General features: G+C 61.9%; 1 protein-coding gene across 1 annotated transcript in view; it reads right to left on the reverse strand.

The window, feature by feature from the left end:
- Positions 1 to 576: 576 nt before the first annotated feature.
- Positions 577 to 19,396, reverse strand: part of CRTC1 (CREB regulated transcription coactivator 1) — a 29,054-nt gene continuing 10,234 nt past the window's right edge. The window contains exons 7-15 of the mRNA XM_028495155.2: positions 17,517 to 17,557; positions 16,816 to 17,036; positions 11,424 to 11,557; positions 9,537 to 9,689; positions 9,378 to 9,428; positions 7,188 to 7,292; positions 3,631 to 3,717; positions 2,846 to 3,026; positions 577 to 1,577 (exon numbers count right to left, since the gene is read on the reverse strand). Coding sequence (XP_028350956.1) covers positions 1,366 to 1,577; positions 2,846 to 3,026; positions 3,631 to 3,717; positions 7,188 to 7,292; positions 9,378 to 9,428; positions 9,537 to 9,689; positions 11,424 to 11,557; positions 16,816 to 17,036; positions 17,517 to 17,557 — 1,185 coding nt within the window. The 3' untranslated portion in view covers positions 577 to 1,365. The remainder of the gene's footprint in view (positions 1,578 to 2,845; positions 3,027 to 3,630; positions 3,718 to 7,187; positions 7,293 to 9,377; positions 9,429 to 9,536; positions 9,690 to 11,423; positions 11,558 to 16,815; positions 17,037 to 17,516; positions 17,558 to 19,396) is intronic.

Raw genomic sequence — 19,396 nt, forward strand, 5'->3', positions numbered from 1 at the left:
GATGAATGTCGGCTGGTCCTCGGGATGGGGGTGCTGAGGACAGGCTCGTCTCCGGGGCATCTCAGAACAGAGGGGGGCCGCAGCTGCTGCCGCCAGCCTCGGGGTCTAGGACAGGCCTGCCCTGAGGACTGGCTGGCACCTTTGGGAAGGCCGGGCAGAGCTGGGTCTTTACGAGACCCCTGATGGAAGCCGGGGCTCCTTCCCAGAAGTCTGTTAGGGATCAGAGCAGAGGTCCCTCTGGCCGCTGCTGCCAGCTTCTGCCAGAGTGCCCACCCAGCCCAGCGAGCCCAGCCCAACCTCATGTCCTTCTGTTTTGGGATAACGGAGCAAAAGTTAAAAGGCCGGAGATGCGGCTTAGACCCGGGCAGGCAGCAGACCGCTTCCAGTTAGCTTATAAATATTATAACGTTGGATTTCTAGAACAAAAACATGCTCTCAGGCAAGTGTTGGCTTGAAGGAATCAGTTATTCATCTACAACCAAAATGTAAATACAAACCGAAAGAAACAAACCAAAAAAATGGCCCGGCCGCCTCCACCCCCCACCCCCCACCCCCGGCCTTCTTTAAATAATAGTAACAGTGACCACGGTACAGAGAAAGAAAGATGGAAACAAGTCGCAAAACCCCCTAGAAATAATCCCCGCCTCCACGTGCATCCCCGACAGGCCTGGGTGGGGATTTCACAGCCAAGGTGGCCACCGAGGGGCCCAGCTGGGGGTGGCGAGGCGGGGGCGTGGGCTTCCCTACTGGGCCCCGGGGGAGACGTAGCTGCTTCGCATGCTCCGTTCACATGTTTGCATCCCACCTCCGTGGGATGGAGTCTAGTGTTCTGTGTGTGCTCAGAAATATAAAAGACGGCAGTCCAAATAGTGTTTATTTCCGCTTCATGTCCGCCCGCCCCCCGCCCCCGGCGCCTTCTCCTTTTGGCGGGGTGGGGCTGGCTCGCTACCTAACCAAGGACGGGGGGCGCGGGCGGGTGGGGGTACCGGGGACAAAGGAAGGCAGTGAGAGCTGGACAACAGTCGCAAGATGCACCTCATCCCACCACCGTCGCAGGGCGCGGCGCCCCCCCGAGGCCGGCGGCCCCGCCCAGCACGCTTTCCGCATCTTACAGGGGGACGAGAGAGCAGGGAGGGAGGGTCCGCGGGGGCGACGACACGCGGCCTCACGCGGGAGGTGGACGACCGGGGTGGGCGGGCGGGTGGGCTGGGGCGCTTGGCGGCATTGCAAGCTCAGAATCACAAGCTCGGCCGTTTGCGAGGGACGGAGCGCCGCTGTCCCCAGGCTGGGGGAGACGCCGTGGGGACCACTGACCGGTGGGGTGACGGAGCCGGGGGCTGGGCGGCCGTGTGCCGGGCGTGCGGCTCACAGACGGTCCATCCGGAAGGTGTCCTCGGTGGCCGGGTCGGCCAGGACCATGTCTGGGTCATTGAGCATGTGCAGTCCGTCCAGGGTCAGGGGGTCAATCTTGAGTTCGTCCAAGGGGAACTGGTTGTCAGAATCGAAGCTGACGTCACCGACCCCGGCCAGCGTGCTGGTCAGTTCTTTAGAGAGGCTGGGAGGGGACTCTCCTGTCACTGGGGGTGGGGGGTACACACAAAAGGCTCAGCGTGGCCCTGACTCCCCGCACCCCGACTCTGCGCCTCCATGGCTCCCATCAATGCTCAGGCCATACCAGGGAGCTCACCTGAGCAGTCTGTCCCCCAAAGGACATTTGCGATGTCTGGGGACACTTTTAGTTGTCACGACTGGAGGGGATGCTACTGGTATCAGGTGGGTGGAGGCCAGGGATGCTGCTCAACACCCCATAGCACACGGGACGGTTCCAACCCAGGTGTCGGGGTACCAAGGCCGGAAAGCCCTGGGATGAGGGCTGCGACACAGACTTCAGTGTGACCTGGAGGGAGCAGGGGGCTCTCAGGCTCTGCCAGGTTCTGCCAGGCAGTCTGCTCCGTGTGCATCAGGGGCCTCCCTGTGGGTTGAAGGGAAGCCCGGGTTTCCCTGCAGAGACCCAGGTTCACACCTGGGCTCCTTCCTCTACTTGTGGCGAGACCCTGGGCCTCAGTTTCCCAATCTGGGAAACGGATATGAAAGTTTCGTTCTTTCTGGGCTGTTGGACAATCACAGAGGCCTGATCCTTCTTACACAACCTCCAAGGCCAAGGCTTCTGCACCCAGAGCATCTCCTGCAGACCCTTGGGGAGGGGAGGAGGCACTGGGTCTGCACTCCGGCTGTGGGGAGCTCTGGGCAGGAACCCCTTCCATCCTAGAGATGTCCGTGGGGACTGCTGGGAGGGTCTCACCCTCAATTCCCCGAGAGCCCTGGCTTATGAGGAAACCGCCTCCGTCTCTGATAAAACCTAGAACCTTCAGGGGCATGACGAGGGGTGGGGGTGGGGGACTGCAGGGTCTGAGCTCTGCTGGGAGAAGACTCACTCAACATGCGCGTGCGCAAGCCCGGGCGCCTGGGCGCCGTGCTCAGGCTGCTCGGGGAGGCCTGACGCAGCATGCGCGAGCTCTTACGTGTCTGTCAGCTGCACAGGACGAGCCCCAGCAGGCAGGGCCCGTCCCACAGTCACAGGCATCCCCGGCACGCTCAGCTACTGTGGTTCAGGGGACTGGGCAGGAGGTGAAGGGCTAGGTGACTGGTTTCATCCTGTTCTCACTCTTGAGCCTGGGACACCGGACACCTGGTCCAGGGTCCATTGTGCGTCCCCCCAGCCTGTGTCCTGTGAGCCCAGCAGTGAGTCGAGGTTGGTGGGTTCTGGCCTCCTTGGGCAGGGACACCTCAGCCCCGTCGCGCCTCACCCTGCAGGGCGGGGACTCCATCTCCCCCGGCCTCTCACCTGTGAGGATGATATTGGGGATGCTGCTGTGGCTGGGGAAGCTGAGCTGCTGTGTGTCCGGCAGGCTCCCAGGGCTGCCTGTGAGGCCCATCAGGGCCGCCTGTGAGTAGTTGAGTGTCGAGCCCGGGCTGTACAGGCTGCTGGAGCTGATGGCATTCTCTATCATGTTGAACTGCTCCAGCTGGGAGAGGAAGCATACAGGTGTGAGGCCAGCCCCCCGAGCTGGCCACCCTGGGACCCCGGCCGCGGTTGGCTGGCCGGCCTGCCTGCGACCGCCAGCACCTCCTCCCCTACAGGACGGCCAGCACCCGTGCCAAGGTACACTTGGGGCTGCCAAGCATGAGTCCCTCTGCCTTGGGGTCTCCCCGTCTCTGAACCTGCCTGGGCCTGCCGGCACATGGCCCCCTCACAGCTGGATGGATGGATGGATGGGTAAGTGAGTGAACAGCTCCAGGCAGCAGCCAACCCTTCCCGTGCCCACACGCTCCCAATCCTGACCTTCACGCAAAGCCACTGCAACCTCCCAGCAAACCCACATGCACGGCCCACACCGAGGCACCGCTGCAACAGCCACTGCCCGTCCCTACCGGCGTTCACCGCCCACCCTTCCTCCCCCTCCGCTGGCGGCCTCGTTCTGCGGGCAGGGTGCAAACGCCAGGAGAGGCCAAGCCAAGCCACCCCCTCCAGGGCCTGGGCCTCTGCAGCCTGGAGACTGGAGAGGCTGAGAAGCTCACGCAGAGGAGCGGGCGGGGTCTGGCGAGCGTCTGCGGTGGGCGCCCGCTCACCTGGTGGGACAGAGCATTGGCCTGCCTGGCCGCCATCTGCTGCTCATAGTATGAGTCCCCAAACACGCTGCCCAGGGTGGAAGAGTGCTGCAGACAGAAGAGAGGCCCACTGTCGTCAGGGTTCCCAAAACCAGGCAGGGGGTGAGGCTGCTATGGGGTGGGGGGTGGGGTGCTCCCACGGGCTGGCTGCACCCATACCCTTCTCCCAGGACCTCACCACTGGCCTGGGCTGGGAGAGGAGGGAGGCCTCTGGAACTTCCTGGAAGATGCTCAGGACGTGAGAGGCTGATGACACCTATCTCAGGGCTCCTGGGAGAGCCCACACCCGCTGGGGTGGAGGGGTGCACCCCTAATCTCGGGATGATTGCTCCTTTCCACCGCCTGCTTCTGGGGGAGGGGGCCTCTGCCGCCCAACTTCCCCCAAAGTGCCATCCCATCTCCTCTCCTTAAGCTCAGGTGTGGGTGAACCCGCTATTGTCAGATGGAAGACGAGGGGCCACAGGGACCGGGAACCCCACCTGACAGGCCCCAGAGGAAAGCGTGGGAGTGGGGCAAGGTGGGAGATACCCTGGGTGTTCAGGGTGGGATGCGTACCTTGTCAGACATGGGAGACGCGGGACAGGCAGCAGGCCACACACACGTGGGCAGGAAGGGTGCACAGAGTGAGCACGGGACAGGTACACAGAAAGCCCCTGCCCACCTGTCCAGCCGTGGCTGCCTGCCTGCCCGCGAGGCCCTGGGGCCTGGGGGATGGCAGGCAGTCCCACTCCTGTTTGCCCAATGCCAGCTGGTGCAGAGGGATGGGGGCTGCCCCTGGGAGAGGAGCAGGGGCTGGGGATCCTCTGAGGCAGTGGAGATGCCAAGAATAGGAGTGTGGTCCCGCCCATTCTCGAGATGCTGCCAGGGAGATGGCAGGACAGAGTCTGGCGGGATGTGGAAGGGAGGAAAGGGATGGTCGTGGGTGTGGCCAGGTCACACCGGAGGCCACAGACCTGGGGAAACGGATGCCCCGCCCAGGGCCCTCAGCGTCCCCGAGGCTGGGAGCTCTGGCCTGTTTCCTCCTCTGTAGAACAGGGTGGCCTGCAGAAGGCGCTCCCCTGCGGCCGTTTCCAGGTCAGAGTCTTCACGGACCACAGGCCCTGGACCTCCCCCGCTTTGAGCTCTCTATTCTAGAAAGGTCCCCGTGTTCTCTGACAACTGCCAAAGCTTGACTCCCAGGCCTCCATCCCAGAGAGGAGTTGGCCACAAAGCCCCCAGCCACTCTGGGTATTCAGTGGACTGACCGCAGAAAGGGACAGCCACTCCGGCTGGTGCGGTGGCTCCTGGGGATGCATATTCCATTCAAACACCAGGAAAGGGTTAAAAATGTGAAAGGAGTAAGAAGCAAAAAAGACAACGTGGCAAAAAGGCCACATTTGCCCTAAAAATCGCCAGCTTCAGGTTTGGAAAAGGGGGCTGTGAGGCTGCTGGGTTTAGCTGCGAAGGAGGCAGATGACGGCCTTGGCTGAGGCCGGGGACAGGCTGTTCTGGGGCACCTGACCCTGTCCCCATGGCCTTGACCCCAGAGAGGCCCGGCACACACAGGAGACCCCAGATATGGTTTCTCTTGTGAAGCTACCATGAGGGTTTGCCAGAAAGGTCTGCCCAGAATGGAAGGGCTGGGGCTGGAGGGGGCAGCACAAAGGAGCCAATTCCAGCTGCCTAAGGTTCAGGGTGCAGCCGGACGCACGTGACATCCGCTTGAGGCCAAGTGGGGCAGGGCGGCTGCCTCGTGCGTCCAGGGGAGATGCTGGCTGGGCCGGGGAGGCGTGGGGTGACCCAGGCCCATGGGGCTGATGAATGTGTCCCCAGAGATCCAGCTGCAGTGGGAAACCACGGTTTGCCCCCAGGCGAGTCCCTGGCTGGGGCCAGACAGCCTGCCTCCCTGGCCAGTGCCCAACTGACAGACGGACAAACCAACACACAAGACACGGGCTTGATGAGACAGCGACGTGCTTTCCGCTTAGAATGGCCCACTTTGGTTCAGGAGAACCTCTCCTGAGAGCCATCTGCTCCACCCTTAAATTCCCGTCCTGCCTCATGTACACCAGCCCCAGGCAGGGCTGCCCACCGCGGGCAGGCGCCTCCTACTGCTTCCCCTGCCTGGACCAACTTCTCCCACTCCCGCGTCCCCTCGGCACCACGTGACGAGACCAGACGCGAGAGCTCAGAGCCGACAGGGATGGACGGAGAGCATGCAGACACCAGGCTGACCCCCGGCCGGCCCCGAGCTCACTGCACCTTCCCTGCCTTCTGCGGAGTCGGGGGCTGCACGCCGACAGTCCCAGCGGGACCCCTGGCTGCCGTGGGTGGTGGAGGGAGCGCCCTGGGAGAGCCCCTCCTGTATCAGTGAGCCATGAGAACAGCCTCAGGTCCCCTGAGGGCTAGGCCTACTGTCCTGACACACAGGGCCTGGCTCGGGGTGCGTTGCTGCGAGCCTGGGAAATGGACAGCGGGGCATGTCGCCGGGGACAAGGGAGCCCACGTCCTGCCTGGAGGAACAGCTCCTCCCCCTGCTCTACCCGGGAAGTAAGGCCCCATCTTCCCCTGGCTGAGAAGGAGACTTCAGGGTCTTGGGCACTGCAGTAGCTCCTGAGGTTTCTCAGCTTGGTGACGTTCTGGGGATGGGGTGGTGAGGTCCTGGGGAGGCTCTGCTGCTACAGTGAGAAGTCTGGGGCCTGGTTGTCCGTTTTGCAGGAACCCCTTCTCCCCTGATGGAAGGTTCCGGACAGAATGCAGCCATGGGTGGAGCAGAGCCAAGAGGGATTCTGAGGAACCCAGAAGGGGTGTGTGTGTGTGTGTGTGTGTCTGTGTCAGAGATCGGGGTCCCGTGGTGCCCGGTATGGAGGGGAAACCTGAGTCTGACAGACATGATCTAGCCCTGCCTGTTGCCTGGGGCAAGCCTCAGTCCCCTCATCTGTGGGAAGAGGACGAGGACACTGGAGGGGCTGCTTCCTGTGCTGGGGGTCTGAAGGCGAGAGACACGCCATCCTAAGGGGCGGAGGGGGCTGAAGAGTCAGGGCCCCCATCACAGGCTGGCCGTCACCTCACCTGCACCCTGACGCAGGGGGAGCACACCCCCACCTCCAGAAGCCTGGAAGCAGGAGGCCTCAGGGCGGGCAGACATGGGTGGGGACGGGTGCACGGGCTGCTCGATGCCTGCTCTGAGCCGCACACCGGGCTCGGCATCCCAGCCACGGGGTGAGGAGCTGGGGCGAAGCCGACACCAACGTCACCGAAGCAAATGGGGAGCCCGCCAACCCCACTTGGGGCTTGGCGTGGACCACAGAGGCGCCGAGGGAACGTGACAGCTCTGGGAGAGGACGCCTAATCCTTGGCCACTGCCCAGGGTGGCCGCCCCTCACCAGTCCCCACCCCGGTGGAGTGAACAAGATGGGGTGGAGTGAGACGGGAGGCACAGATGGAGGACAGACAGGTGGATGGGGGACACGTGGGGGGGGGGGGTGCCAGCTAGGCTGCAGATGGGGAGGCCGGGGAGGGGAGGCGGCGTCCCTTACTTGCGGGGAGCTCCCGGGGGAGAAGCCTTGATTGGAGACGGGTGAGGTGGGAGACTGGTTGGCTGGGGAGCCAGCGCTAGTACGGTACTGCTGCAGAGCCGGCGCCTGTGACGACAGACAGGTCAGGATGCTCGCGGGGCCCCAGGCCTGGCTTCCCGGGACTGGCTGTTCGCTGCTGACACCCCCGGCAGGGCCCCCATCCCTCAGGTGAGCTGAATACCCAGGGCACCTGCAGGAGGGCACCTGAGCCCAGGGCCTCAAGGGGCCCTACCTCCAAACCCAACTCTGGGAGGGGTAGGGGCATTCGGTCAGAGAGCATGGAACCCAGCCTCACAGAATCGCCCTGGGGGGCTGGGGAAGGGGTGGAGGGATCAGCCTCTACTCAGCAGGTTTTAGGGCACTCACACGAACGCACACCACACCCACGTATGTGTGCACACAGCCACACACGTGTGAACACGCACACCCGCACGGGCAGGGAAGGCCCAGGGCCAGTCAGATGCTCTCGGGCTAACAGCCAAGGCCGTCTGGGGCACACTGCAGGGCTCCTGGCGCCGGGCAGTCACTATCACTGGTATTGCTTGGGACAAGACCGCCGGGTTATGCTGTCCACAGACTTCCAAAGGACGGCCACCTCCTCACTCGAATGACAAAGGGTCTTGGCTTCTTATCAGACCCCTGGGGGGCAGGATGGGCTATGCCAGGACCTGGATTTAGACCCTGCTCTGGTCCTACCCGGTGAGGCCCTGCTGTGTGATCTGGGCAAGCTGCCTGAGCTCTCTGAGCTTGTTCAATGAGACCCAGGCGGCCGGCCCAGGGCTCCCTAAGTGCTATGTCTCCTTCATTTCCTCAGTGGCCTGTTCTGAGCAGTTTGGGATGGGGATTGAGCCCAGATGGGGCAGGGGGCTCGTGCAGCAAGGTGTGGGTGTCAGAGACATCAGCGTGGTCACTTGGCAATGACCAGCTCAGGCCTTCTTTGGGTTGGAAAGAGGAAAATGACCAGAGGGACATTCTCCTCGCTTGGGTGGATCTACAGAAACTCACAGAGGAGGCCACTGGAACCCGAGCCCTGCGGGAGCCACCACTCTCACGGGAGGGGATGGGGCTGCCCCAAAACAGCACCCGGACCCGAGAGGCTGGCCTGGATAGCCCATGTTTCCAATGTCCCCCCAGCTCCAGAGAGGCACCGCCATGGCAGGGTGTCATGGAACTGGGTGCCCCCGGCAGCCCCACTGTCAGAGCCACCTCCATACCTGCTGGGTTTCTGCCCAAGGCAAGGCTTGGGTGCAGTCCCATCCAAAGGGACCCCTGAGGTCTGCCTTCTGAGGTATCAGAGCAGCCTGGAAATGTGGGTTTCTACCTGTTGGGTTACTTGCCCGCCCTGGCCAACTCAGGGGTGGCGGGCCCTGTTCTTCACAGAGCACATGATGTTCTGATGACATTTATCCTGGGGCTGGCAGCCATGGGCCAAGTGAGTGGGGAGGGCTGGCTGGGCCCCAAACGTGGGTCCCTGCTTCTCTGGATGTGGCCAAAGGTAGCTGTGACCACTCCCTTCCCATCAGGGCAACCTGGGTGAAAGTCTGGACAAGCAGGAAGGTTTGGGGTGCAGGGGTCAAGCCTGGCCCCAGGCAAGGGGTCCCACGGTCTGAGCTGCAGGCCCCCGGCCCAGGGCACTGTGCTGTATGAACCACAGAACTGGCTTCATCCCTTCTTCTCCTCCAAGTTCACCTCCGTCCCTCTGGCTCTCAGCAGTCCATTCCCGAGGCCCTGAGAGCTCCGTGTTCTCCCTGCTTCCAAGGAAGCCTTGTCTTGGGTGGGAAGGGCTGAGGGGGGCAACCGGGGCCATGGGGGAGGGCTTGGCAGCCAGACGTGGGGTGGCCCGTCCTGGGTGAAGTCTGGGGCACCTGACCCCTGCTTGTGCCTCAGTTTCCCCGTCTATACCGGGGTGACAAACTTGGCTTGAGGGTTCCAGGGAGAACCCCCCGCTGAGCTCCCGGCCCCAGGCAGCGTTTGCCTCAGCCCCAACCCCTGGCCGAGCTGGCCTCAAAGTGGAGCCTCAAGGTGGCTGCAGATAAAGCCAGGCACCCTGACACTCCTCCTGCAGGTCCGACGGGGGTCTCCCACAGCCCCTGGGCTCCTCCTGCACAAGGCCCCCCGCCCCCCGACTGTCAGGCCCCGCCCCAGGCTTACCGAGGCAGTGTCGATCCCCATCGGCGGCTGGCCCGAGTTCTCTGGGGGGGACTGAGGGAGAGAGGACGGTACCGTGACCGCAAGCGGGGGCAGTTGGGGCCCCCGAGTCAGGCTGGCGCTCGGCATCAGGGAGCCGCCCTGGGGGAGGCCGACGGGCACCTGCGGGGGCGGCGGGGGCGGCTGCTGCTGGGACGCAGGCGGCGGCGGGGGCGGGGGCTGAGGCTGAGGTGGCGGCGGCTGCTGAGAGCCCGCCTGGGTGAAGAAGGCGTAGGGCAGCTGCTGCTCCAGAGACAGGGCGTCCATGGCCACGGCCTGAAGGGAGAGGAGGGCATCAGGTGGGACACATGCTCCAAGGAGTGGGCCGGGCGGGCTGTGAGCACCTGGCCCCCAGGGCACCCCCATGGCCTGGCGTGACTGACGCTGAAGTGAGAGATGAACAGAGGGACGTCCAGACCCTGGACCAGGGAAGCAAAGCGGGCTTCCCCCAGGGCTCACGGAGGACTGGGCTGCAGCTCAGTAGGCCTGCCCCCAGTGAGCCTTTCTCACTGCACACCCTTCCACACTTGCAGAGACTCAGGATGCTCCACCCCCATCCCCCGCCTCTCTGAGCTGGAGTTTCCCCACTGTGGGCAGGCACAGGGCACCACACTCTGGTAGCCCAGCGGGGAGCCAGCACCTAGCCCCTGTGGGGTCCTGCCGGGGAGAAGGAACCCTCTCCCGCCACCCTGCAGCCTGGGCACCAAGGGGAGGCTGGAGACGGTGGGGCTGACGGAGGCCCCTGTGTGGTCACTCGGCAGTGACCAGCTCGGGCCCCTCTTGGAGTTGGAAAGAGGAAAATAACCAGAGGCAAGTTTTCCAGGCTCACGAGTCTGCGCGGACAGTTCCTCAGGCAGGCAGGCAGGCAAGGGCTCCTGCCCTCTGAGGGAGGCTGGATATGCCCAGGAGCTACAGGATGTAAACACTTAGCAGAACGCAGGAAAGGAGTTGCCGGAAAGGAGTTTCCGGAAAGGGAAGGCAGGCCTCAGGGGTGGGGCGTGGCGGGGAGGGGAGAAGAGGCTGGGGTCGCGGATGAAGAGACTGAAGACACAGCCGCTAGGAGCCACGCATGGCTCTGTTTGGATCCTGATCTGAACAAGAACTGTACAAGAGAGAGAGACACGGTGGGGAGCCGAGACCAGGCCGGGCATCGGAAGGTATAGAAGAACTACTGTTAATTTCGTTGTGGGTGGATTAGACCGTCGAGGTCATGTTAAAAACCAAAGAAAGAATATTATCTATTAGGGACTGAAGAGCAGACAAAATGGACAAATTCCTCAGAACACACAAACTACCGAAACGGACCCAAGAAGGAAAAGGACATCTGGGTAGGACCGATACCGAGGAAGGAGGTGGGATCAGCCACCAAAAACTTTCCAGTGAAGATCCGCCAAGACTGCAGCACCTTCACTGGATTCTACCAAATGTTCAGAGAAGAATTAATACCAGTGCTTCTCAAACTTTTCAAAAAAACAGAAGAGGAGGGAACACTTCCTAACTCCGTTCTACGAGCCTGGATTGACTAAAAAAGAGAAGATTCCAATTATGGAAATTGGAAACGAAAGGGGCAATGTTACTAACCACTTCACAGAAATAAAAAGGATTATGACAGTGCTACGAACAACTGTATGCTGGCTCGTGGGATGACTCTGATGAAACGGACCAACTCCTAGACACACACAAAACTACCAAAGAAGCAGACGAAGCAAATATGGTAAATTGGGGTGGGGGGAACCTTCTCTAAACATTTTATTTTGGGAAATTGCAACTAGATCCTAAAGAAGAGAACAGCATAATAAGCAATGCCCAGTCACAAGCTAACAGCCACGATGGGCACAGGGGAATCCACGCCACTGATTTCTGCATTCCCCGTGTGCTTGAAAACTTGACAACAAAAAGCAAAAAAAATGTTGGCAAGATTTTCAGGATTCTGCTCCCTGGAAGGAGCGTGAGGGCTCCCAGAGAGGCTGAGCCGGGCCCCACCACCCCCGCCCCACTGAGCCCTCGCACCTGAGTGATGGGTGACAGTGGGGAGAGAGTGGGCGACACCTGCTGGGCCTGCTGCCGCCTTGCTTCCGTGCTCAGGGACAGCGGGCTGACGCCGGCCGGGCGGTGCTGCGGCGAGGAGCCAGGCGTGCTCATCCCTGAAAGGAAGGGAGGGTGGGCATGACGCCAGCCACTGGGATCACGGCAGGGGGCACTCACACACCCAGGGTCATTGCTGAGGACAGTCCAATCGCTCAGCCAGATGCCAGGGGGCACATCCTGATCACCAAACCCGGGATGCCTCCTCTGAGGTCCCGATACCCTGACCTCAGGGTCCCCCAGCTCTGCATGGGCTCCCACCTCCAGTGCTGACCAATACTCTCCCCACAGATCCTGCCATCCCTTCAGGAGGGGCGTGTCCCGCAGGCCCTGCCAATCAGCGCTTCCCCACCTCTGGGCTACCGCATGATTGGCCCCCAGATGGACACGTGACTAGGCTGGCCAAATGAAACCCTGCCCGGGGGCTTTTGACGGAACTCCAGGAAGGGAGGTCCAAAATTGTGTGAGGAGGCACCCTAGTAACCACAAGGGAGCTGAGGGGCAGAGATAGCGCCTGAGCCCCAGATCCAGCCACACTGGCACTTCCCTGGTTTCAGAGACAGTCCCCCTCCTTTTTTTTTTTTTTTTCCTAAAATGGCTTGGGTTTTGGTTAGCTCCAACTAAATCGGTGCTGCCTGATGCTGCAGTTTCTTCTTGAGCCTCATCGTTCTCCTCACCTTCATTCCGTGAGCATGCCCCTTCCCATAACTGCTCCTTTGGCCAGATCTCCTCTTGGCCCCTGACCTCTGTATCTGGCAGCCCTTCCCCCCACATCACGCACCCACAACCTTCTCCTCCCGCCTCATGCACTCCCCATGCTGCAGCACCAACCCCACCAGGATGCCCGAGCAAGAAACTCAGTTATTTTATCTTCTTCCTGATGGAGCTCTTGCTGGGGGGGGGGGCTCCAAGTCACCCCTTCCCTCACCCTGGCCCCCTCCCCCAGCAATCTGATCGCTGGAAGTGTCTGCTGTGAAGGAGCTAAGTGAGGTCAAGTTCAGTGTGTTGGGGCCTGCCAGATGATCCTGGGGCACTGTGTCAGGGAAGCAATGGGCCCCCAGATGCTGGGGGCAGGAGGGGAGCCCTGGGGGCCTGGCCTGATCACCCCAAACTCAGTTTCTTTGTCCTCTTCAGTTCACCGTGAGGCCTTAAGGAGGTCGTGAGCAGGCTCAGAAGAGAATCTGGCCCGCAGTCAAGGCCAGGTAAAGGTGCCTGACTCACTGGGGGAGCTGGGCCCACCCCGCGGAGGGCACCAGATCAACCTGGTTCCAGCGGGTGAGGCGGCAGTTTCCAGGGCTGGCAAGAACGCACCCAGCATACACTGAGGGGAGATGACGGGCAGCCTTCCCTCCACCCCAGGCAGCTGTTCGCTGGGGCTGTGTCATCTGTGCAAGGCGAGCCCGGTCATGCCTGCACTTCCCCTCGGATGCCCTGGCAGCTCCACTCGGCTGAGCACTGCTGCGGGGGGGGCCTGGCACCGTCGACAGCTCCTGTAGCAGAGCCCCCGGGGGCCAGTTTCTGCACAGACCTTGGGCCCAGAATCAGGCTTCTGCAAACACAGCGACGTCAAGGGAGCCATCAACAGAGGCCTAGTCAGGAGGAGTCCGGAAGACGCCTGCTGAGAGCACACTGGCAGTCGGGACCCTGCACTGCTCCCTCATCTTCTCTGAGCATCCGACGCTTCATGTGTCCGGCGGGCCGAGGAATGCTCAACATGCACGTCGGCTGAGCATGCCGGCGGGGGGGGCCTGGCACCGTCGACAGCTCCTGTAGCAGAGCCCCCGGGGGCCAGTTTCTGCACAGACCTTGGGCCCAGAATCAGGCTTCTGCAAACACAGCGACGTCAAGGGAGCCATCAACAGAGGCCTAGTCAGGAGGAGTCCGGAAGACGCCTGCTGAGAGCACACTGGCAGTCGGGACCCTGCACTGCTCCCTCATCTTCTCTGAGCATCCGACGCTTCATGTGTCCGGCGGGCCGAGGAATGCTCAACATGCACGTCGGGAGCTGATGTCGGGGCTCGGTAAGCAGCAGAGGCACGGGGACGGGAGGGGCCCGCAGCAAACTGGAGTGCTCTAGCCCAGCTTGAGGCACACGACCTCGACCCACCATTGCTGGGCCTGACTCTTCAAGAGAAGCTGGAAATCCAGGTTTTTACGTGCATATTTGAATGTCAATTCAAAGCATCACACACACAATCGTAGGAAAGCCAAAACACACTGGGGGGCTGGATTTGGCCCTTCGGCTGCCGCCTCTGACATCTGTCCTGAAGACAAGGGAGTTTTTAATCCTCTGCTAGGCTGTAACGTGAGCTCCTGGCCTCACATGGGGCGGCCACCACCCCGAGACACCAGTTGGGCCGGGAGGGCCGAGGGATGCCTTGCTGTTGAGTTCCTTTTGACAACCTGGATCAACTTTAGGAAAAGAAGTGGGGCCAGCTGGAAGGGAAGCCTAGCGTGGGCAGGGAGAGCTGCCAGGGGAGGGCAGCCCAGGTGGCAGGAGCCCGCCCCAGTGGCATGGAAGCCCTGTGCACGGGGCTAGCCGGCCACGGAGCTGTGCAGGGAAGGAGGACCTCAGCCTGCCCACTTCCCGCTTCCGGCGCGCAGCCAGGGAAACGACTCTGGCAAACTTGGAAGGAGATGAGAGGGGCCACTGTCTCCCTGGCCGTGGAGGCCTCCCTCTTCCTCCTCCACCGGCTCATGTCCTGACTGCAGGGTGGGCCGGGTGGTGCGGGGCGGGGGGGGCAATCTCCATGTGTGCCAGGGGCCGGCGGCTCTGCTTGATTTAAAACACGCCCGGAGAGTGAGGCCCCCGCCAGGCGAGCTGCTGGAGCGCGGCAGGTTCGCAAACAACCGAACACATGTCAGACATCACCGGGCCGAAGCTCTGAGCCAGGCAGGCTGGGGTCTGGGCCCCACGCTCGGGGTCTGCACTCGTTCCCGCATCTATGGTTTTCACATGTGTTGTGTTTTCCTGTACTTGTTTAGACTCGGCGCGGGCTGGAGGTGCGAGGCTCCTGGGCGGGTGCTGGGGGGCTGCCAAAGGCCCTCCAGCGGAGGAGGTGGTGCCCTGGAGGCCGCTGCCAAGGCGTGAGGAGAAAAACGGGGGCCGGGAAACAGCGACTCTCTGCCGGAGGGACAGCAGCCCCAGGGCCGACCTTCTGATTTCTTGCCTTGCACAGGCATCTGTGGACGCTGCCCACCCACTGGTGTCTTGGGAGGGCCACGGATCTGGGGCTCCCCTGAATCTGCTCGTTTTGCCTTCTGGGCCTTCCCTGGAGGTGTGGGTGGGTGAGTGGGGTGCACATGGCCAGGGCCCGTATCCTCTGCCCGATGGCTGAGCCTCAGCGGGCACGGGGCCAGGTGCATGGGAAAAAGAACACAGCCTGAACGGCATGAGGCAGAATGTCACTCTCCTCTTCACCACTCTGGCCTCTATCTCCTCGCCTAAATACCTAGGGAACGTCTGCACCACCCTCAACAACCCTCACCTGGCCCTGGCCCGGTCGGCACCAAAGCTGGGAATGACTCCGGGCTCCTTGCTCTCCTTCACTCCCTGAATCAACCCGGCTCCAAGGCTGGCCAATTTCACCATGAAATCTCTCTGCAAAGCTCCCAATGGGGCTCTGCCCTGGCCCAGGGGCTGCCGCCCATTCCTCACGGTCAGCTTCTCCCAGGGGCGGTCAGAGGAAGTGTGGCAAACACGAATGTGAGCGTGTGATTCTCTCTCAGAAAACCCTGCGCGGCGCTACCCACCATGCTCGGGGCGGAGGTGCCGTGGGCCTGTGGACGGGGTGAGCGCTGACCTGTGCTGTGGCTCCAGGACACAGGGAGGGCACAGCGAGGCAGTGCTCTCACTGACCGCCAAGTGCGGACACATGTGGGGATACATGTGAGTTACCATGGCCCCTCCTGCCCGTCCCACCAGCAGGCTGTTGGGGGCCCGTCCTGTCTCCTCACTGGGCGCCAACCCACGCCTCCCACGGTCAACGTGGGTAGAGGGGTCAGAGCAAGGGCGTGGGAGATCAAGGCCCAGCCCAGGGGACAGACGAAAAAGCAAAATAGTGACTCAACAGCAGCATGGTGACTGCAGACAAGCAACCCAGTGTGAGAGGGGGCAGGGGCAGGGGCATGGGCAGGGAGTCAGGAAGGCCTGCAGAGGGGGTCTGCGTAGGGGATGGGGTGAGGAGCCTGGAGGAGGAGCGCTGTGTGGGTGGGGTGGCATGTGCAAAGGCCCCACGGTGGTCAGCGGTAAGCCTGTTGGCTGGAGAGGAGTCGGCATGGGGAGCAGGAATTAGGGGGCCCCGCGGGTCTCAAGCTTTCACTAGGGAGGAAACTGAGGCGCTGTGCGAGGTCCTGACCAGAGGAGGGCCGCGAGCTGATGGCCCTTCTGGGTGGAGCAGAGGCAGGGGCTGGGCGGGGAGCGAGCAGATGGAGGCCACGCAGGGGAGAGGGTCTGAGTGGAGGAGGACACCTCCAGGGTCCCTGCCTGAGTCATAGGAGGACGGTGCTGCAGAAGTCCCGAGGAGGAACAGGGTTGCGGCAGCACCGGGGGATACTGGGACAGGCCAGGGGCCCATGAAATGTCCTCAGGGGAGGGGGCCGGGCCGGAGCATCCTAAGCAGGCAGCCACGGTCGGGGGATTGGGGGGTCGAGGTGGGGGAGAGGAACAGATCAGGCCTGTCCCTTGATGAGGGGCATGAGGAAAGCCTGGCCCACCCCAACTCTCTGAAGCCCCCAGCCCCCCCTAGGAACCATGGTCCCATCCCTGGGGGCATGAGCTTTCCCAGCCCTGGTCCTCCGCCCAGATGCCTTTCCCCTTGGGTCAGCCTGGCAACCCTGAACCCTCCCGAGGAGGAACAGGGTTGCGGCAGCACCGGGGGATACTGGGACAGGCCAGGGGCCCATGAAATGTCCTCAGGGGAGGGGGCCGGGCTGGAGCATCCTAAGCAGGCAGCCACGGTCGGGGGATTGGGGGGTCGAGGTGGGGGAGAGGAACAGATCAGGCCTGTCCCTTGATGAGGGGCATGAGGAAAGCCTGGCCCACCCCAACTCTCTGAAGCCCCCAGCCCCCCCTAGGAACCATGGTCCCATCCCTGGGGGCATGAGCTTTCCCAGCCCTGGTCCTCCGCCCAGATGCCTTTCCCCTTGGGTCAGCCTGGCAACCCTGAACCCCCGTGGTGGACTCTGTGCTCCACCCCCATGCCTGGCATTTTGGACGTGACCCTGCTAAGTCATCATTCAAACACACTTGTCATTCTCACTAGACGGTGACCTCTGTCAGGGAAGGGAGTGTCCCCGCCACCCAGCCCAGCCTTACCCTGGCCGGCACCTCCAATGCCCAGGTGTGTCAGGTTGGCTGCGAGGTTGCCGGTGCTGCTGGAGCTGCTCAGCGCGGGGAAGGTGGGCTCCTCGGGGTCCAGCGGGGTCGGGAGGGGGGAGGGGAAGTGGATGTTGGTCAGGTCAGGCAGGGAGCCCCCCGTGTTGTGGGTGGCAGGGATCAGGGCTGTAGTGTTTTCCTGGTCGGCGGATGGAAAGATGCTGGGGGGAAAGGCCAGACAGAGCGGGCGGTGAGCTCTCGGGGTGGCGGCCGGCCTGTTCTCCCACGAAAGCTGTGGCAGGGGCAGGAGAAGGCTGGTGCAAAAAAATACGCAGGCGCAAAATGACACCCCATAATTAGGCACTGCCCTGCTAGAGAAACGACTGTCAGCACCTCTAGTGGAACCTCAGGAAGCAGCCTATCCCTGTGGGATGGGGGCCGGGGTGAGGGTCCTCCCACTGCCCGGGAAAAGGGTGTGTCTGAAGAGGTGAGTGTGCTGGGGCTAGGACAGGGGCTCTGTCATCTCAGGGAAGGAGGGGTAGGAGTGTCCCCCCTGTGGGGGGGCTTGCTGGGTGGCTGCCAGCGGTACAGGGCCCCTCTTGTCAGGATATGTAGCCTCATGAGCGGAGGGGAAGCCCTGGCATCGTCCAAGCAGCCCAGGGTGGCCTTGGGCACACAGGGTGGGCCCTGCTGAGACTTACTTGATTCCAGGGACCTCGCAGGACTTGGGCCGGGACCCCGTCTGAAAGAGAAGACAGCAGAGGCTGAGCTGGCCTCCTCATGTGCGCTGCTCCTCCTCACAACATGGCTTCTCCCCACCAGGGCTAAGAAACGCTCAACAAGAATGGAGTTTATCTGCAGATGAAGAACACGTGGCCCCATGGGATTGGTGGGGGGGGGGCCTGCCCCAGACACACCCAGGGGCAAAACGCAGAGTTGTGTGGAGATGGTCTTTCTACAGCCCCCTCCCAGCTTCAACTCTACCTGTGGGCACAGCCCAGGGGTGGTGTGGTCCCCTGTGAGAGCAGGCACTGGGGAAGAAGAGGAAGCTTGCCCACCCTTCACATCTGAACCCCCCAGGGCTGTACCATGGCTGTTAGCAGCCAGCCGGGGGGGCAGGGTCACTGAAAACCCAGGGGCCTCCAGGCTAACACCCTGTGTCACTCCTGAATCAAGGCAGGCAGGGCTCCGGTGGCCGGGGCTGCCTCTGTTCTGTGTGCCTCTGTCCATGGGCAAGGAAGGACACCACGTGGAGAAGCCTGAGGAGGCTCAAACCGCATGCCCTAAGTAACACAGAGGGCGCTCCCCACGCCCCCTGCTGGCCCGCCTTCCAGCGGTGCGGTGCCCCAGAGCTGCAACTCCCACGGCGACGCTGGTGCTGACGTGCTCCCTGGCCCACGCGGCCCAAGGACAGAGACCGTGGCTGCCCTGGAGACCAGCCCCGGGGAGAGGGTCCCAGAGAAACCCTGTTTCCCCTTCTGTGAACCCGGGACACTATCACCATCCAAGAACTGCAGGCTCCAGGCAGGGTCCCCAGACCTGTTCAAGGACAAAGGAGGAAACTCTCTTCCGATGGCAGCAGACATGACTGGACAGAACCTGGCATGCCAGTGGAGGGCTCGGCTGTGTCATGTTCCCTTATTCCTCTCTGCCTCTCGGGCCCTGGGGCAGACACTCCTGGCTGATGTGTTACAGGAGCGTGGACACACGGGCGGGGGGCTAGGCCTGCCTCCCATGCACACACCCATTGCGGTGGGGTGGGGGAGGCGCGACTGGCAGTGACTGGGGAGCCCAATGGGGGACATGTGACCAGCAGGCATTTAGCCCCTGCAGGGAATGCCGGAGGAACGGGTTTCTACTTGGCCACAGGCTCCTTAATTCCGTGGGTAAACACTCGCTTCATTACCAGATTTTTTACAAAGCACTTTGACAATGACTTTTGCTAAAGAATCTTTTCAAAAGCATTCCACGGATGCTATGGGATCCTAATAGATTTCTAAACAGTATTAAAAATTCGCCCATCACCCCCTACCCCACCCCCAACAAATCCACAGGAATTCCTTTACTGACATCCTCACAGACGCATCGTTTTGAGCGGCAGTTAAAGGAAGTCTCGCCAAGATGCTGGGCTCTGCCACCATCTTCTCACTCCCAGGATGCCAGGGCCGTCCCCCTCCCCAGAGTCAGGACGCTAGCCATCTTCACTTTCTTTATGGCAGCACCACATTTGGGCATGTGTAGGGACCCTGCTGTCCTTACTGACGCACCTCTATGCAACTAGACGTTTCAGTTACTTTTTGACTTTGTTTGGGTTGTTAGAATTTTTAAGTTTCTCCCCCCAAGTGTGAAAATCACATGCGTTCCTTATGCAAAACTGGAACATGCAGACGGGGATTAAAAGGCCAACAGTGCTGCTCACATCTGCACTCGGGTCTCCCCCAGGGCCTGGTCCTGCACACCCAGGGATCTGTTGGCATCTTTACATGTCTTGTGCCTTTCTAAACAGCTTTGTCCTGCTCTTTCCACATACCAGTTTGTTTTTTTTTTTTTTTTTTTTTTTTGGTACGGGGGCCTCTCACTG

This window comes from Physeter macrocephalus, chromosome 2 (genome assembly GCF_002837175.3).
Source record: "Physeter macrocephalus isolate SW-GA chromosome 2, ASM283717v5, whole genome shotgun sequence".
Classification (NCBI taxonomy): domain Eukaryota; kingdom Metazoa; phylum Chordata; class Mammalia; order Artiodactyla; family Physeteridae; genus Physeter; species Physeter macrocephalus.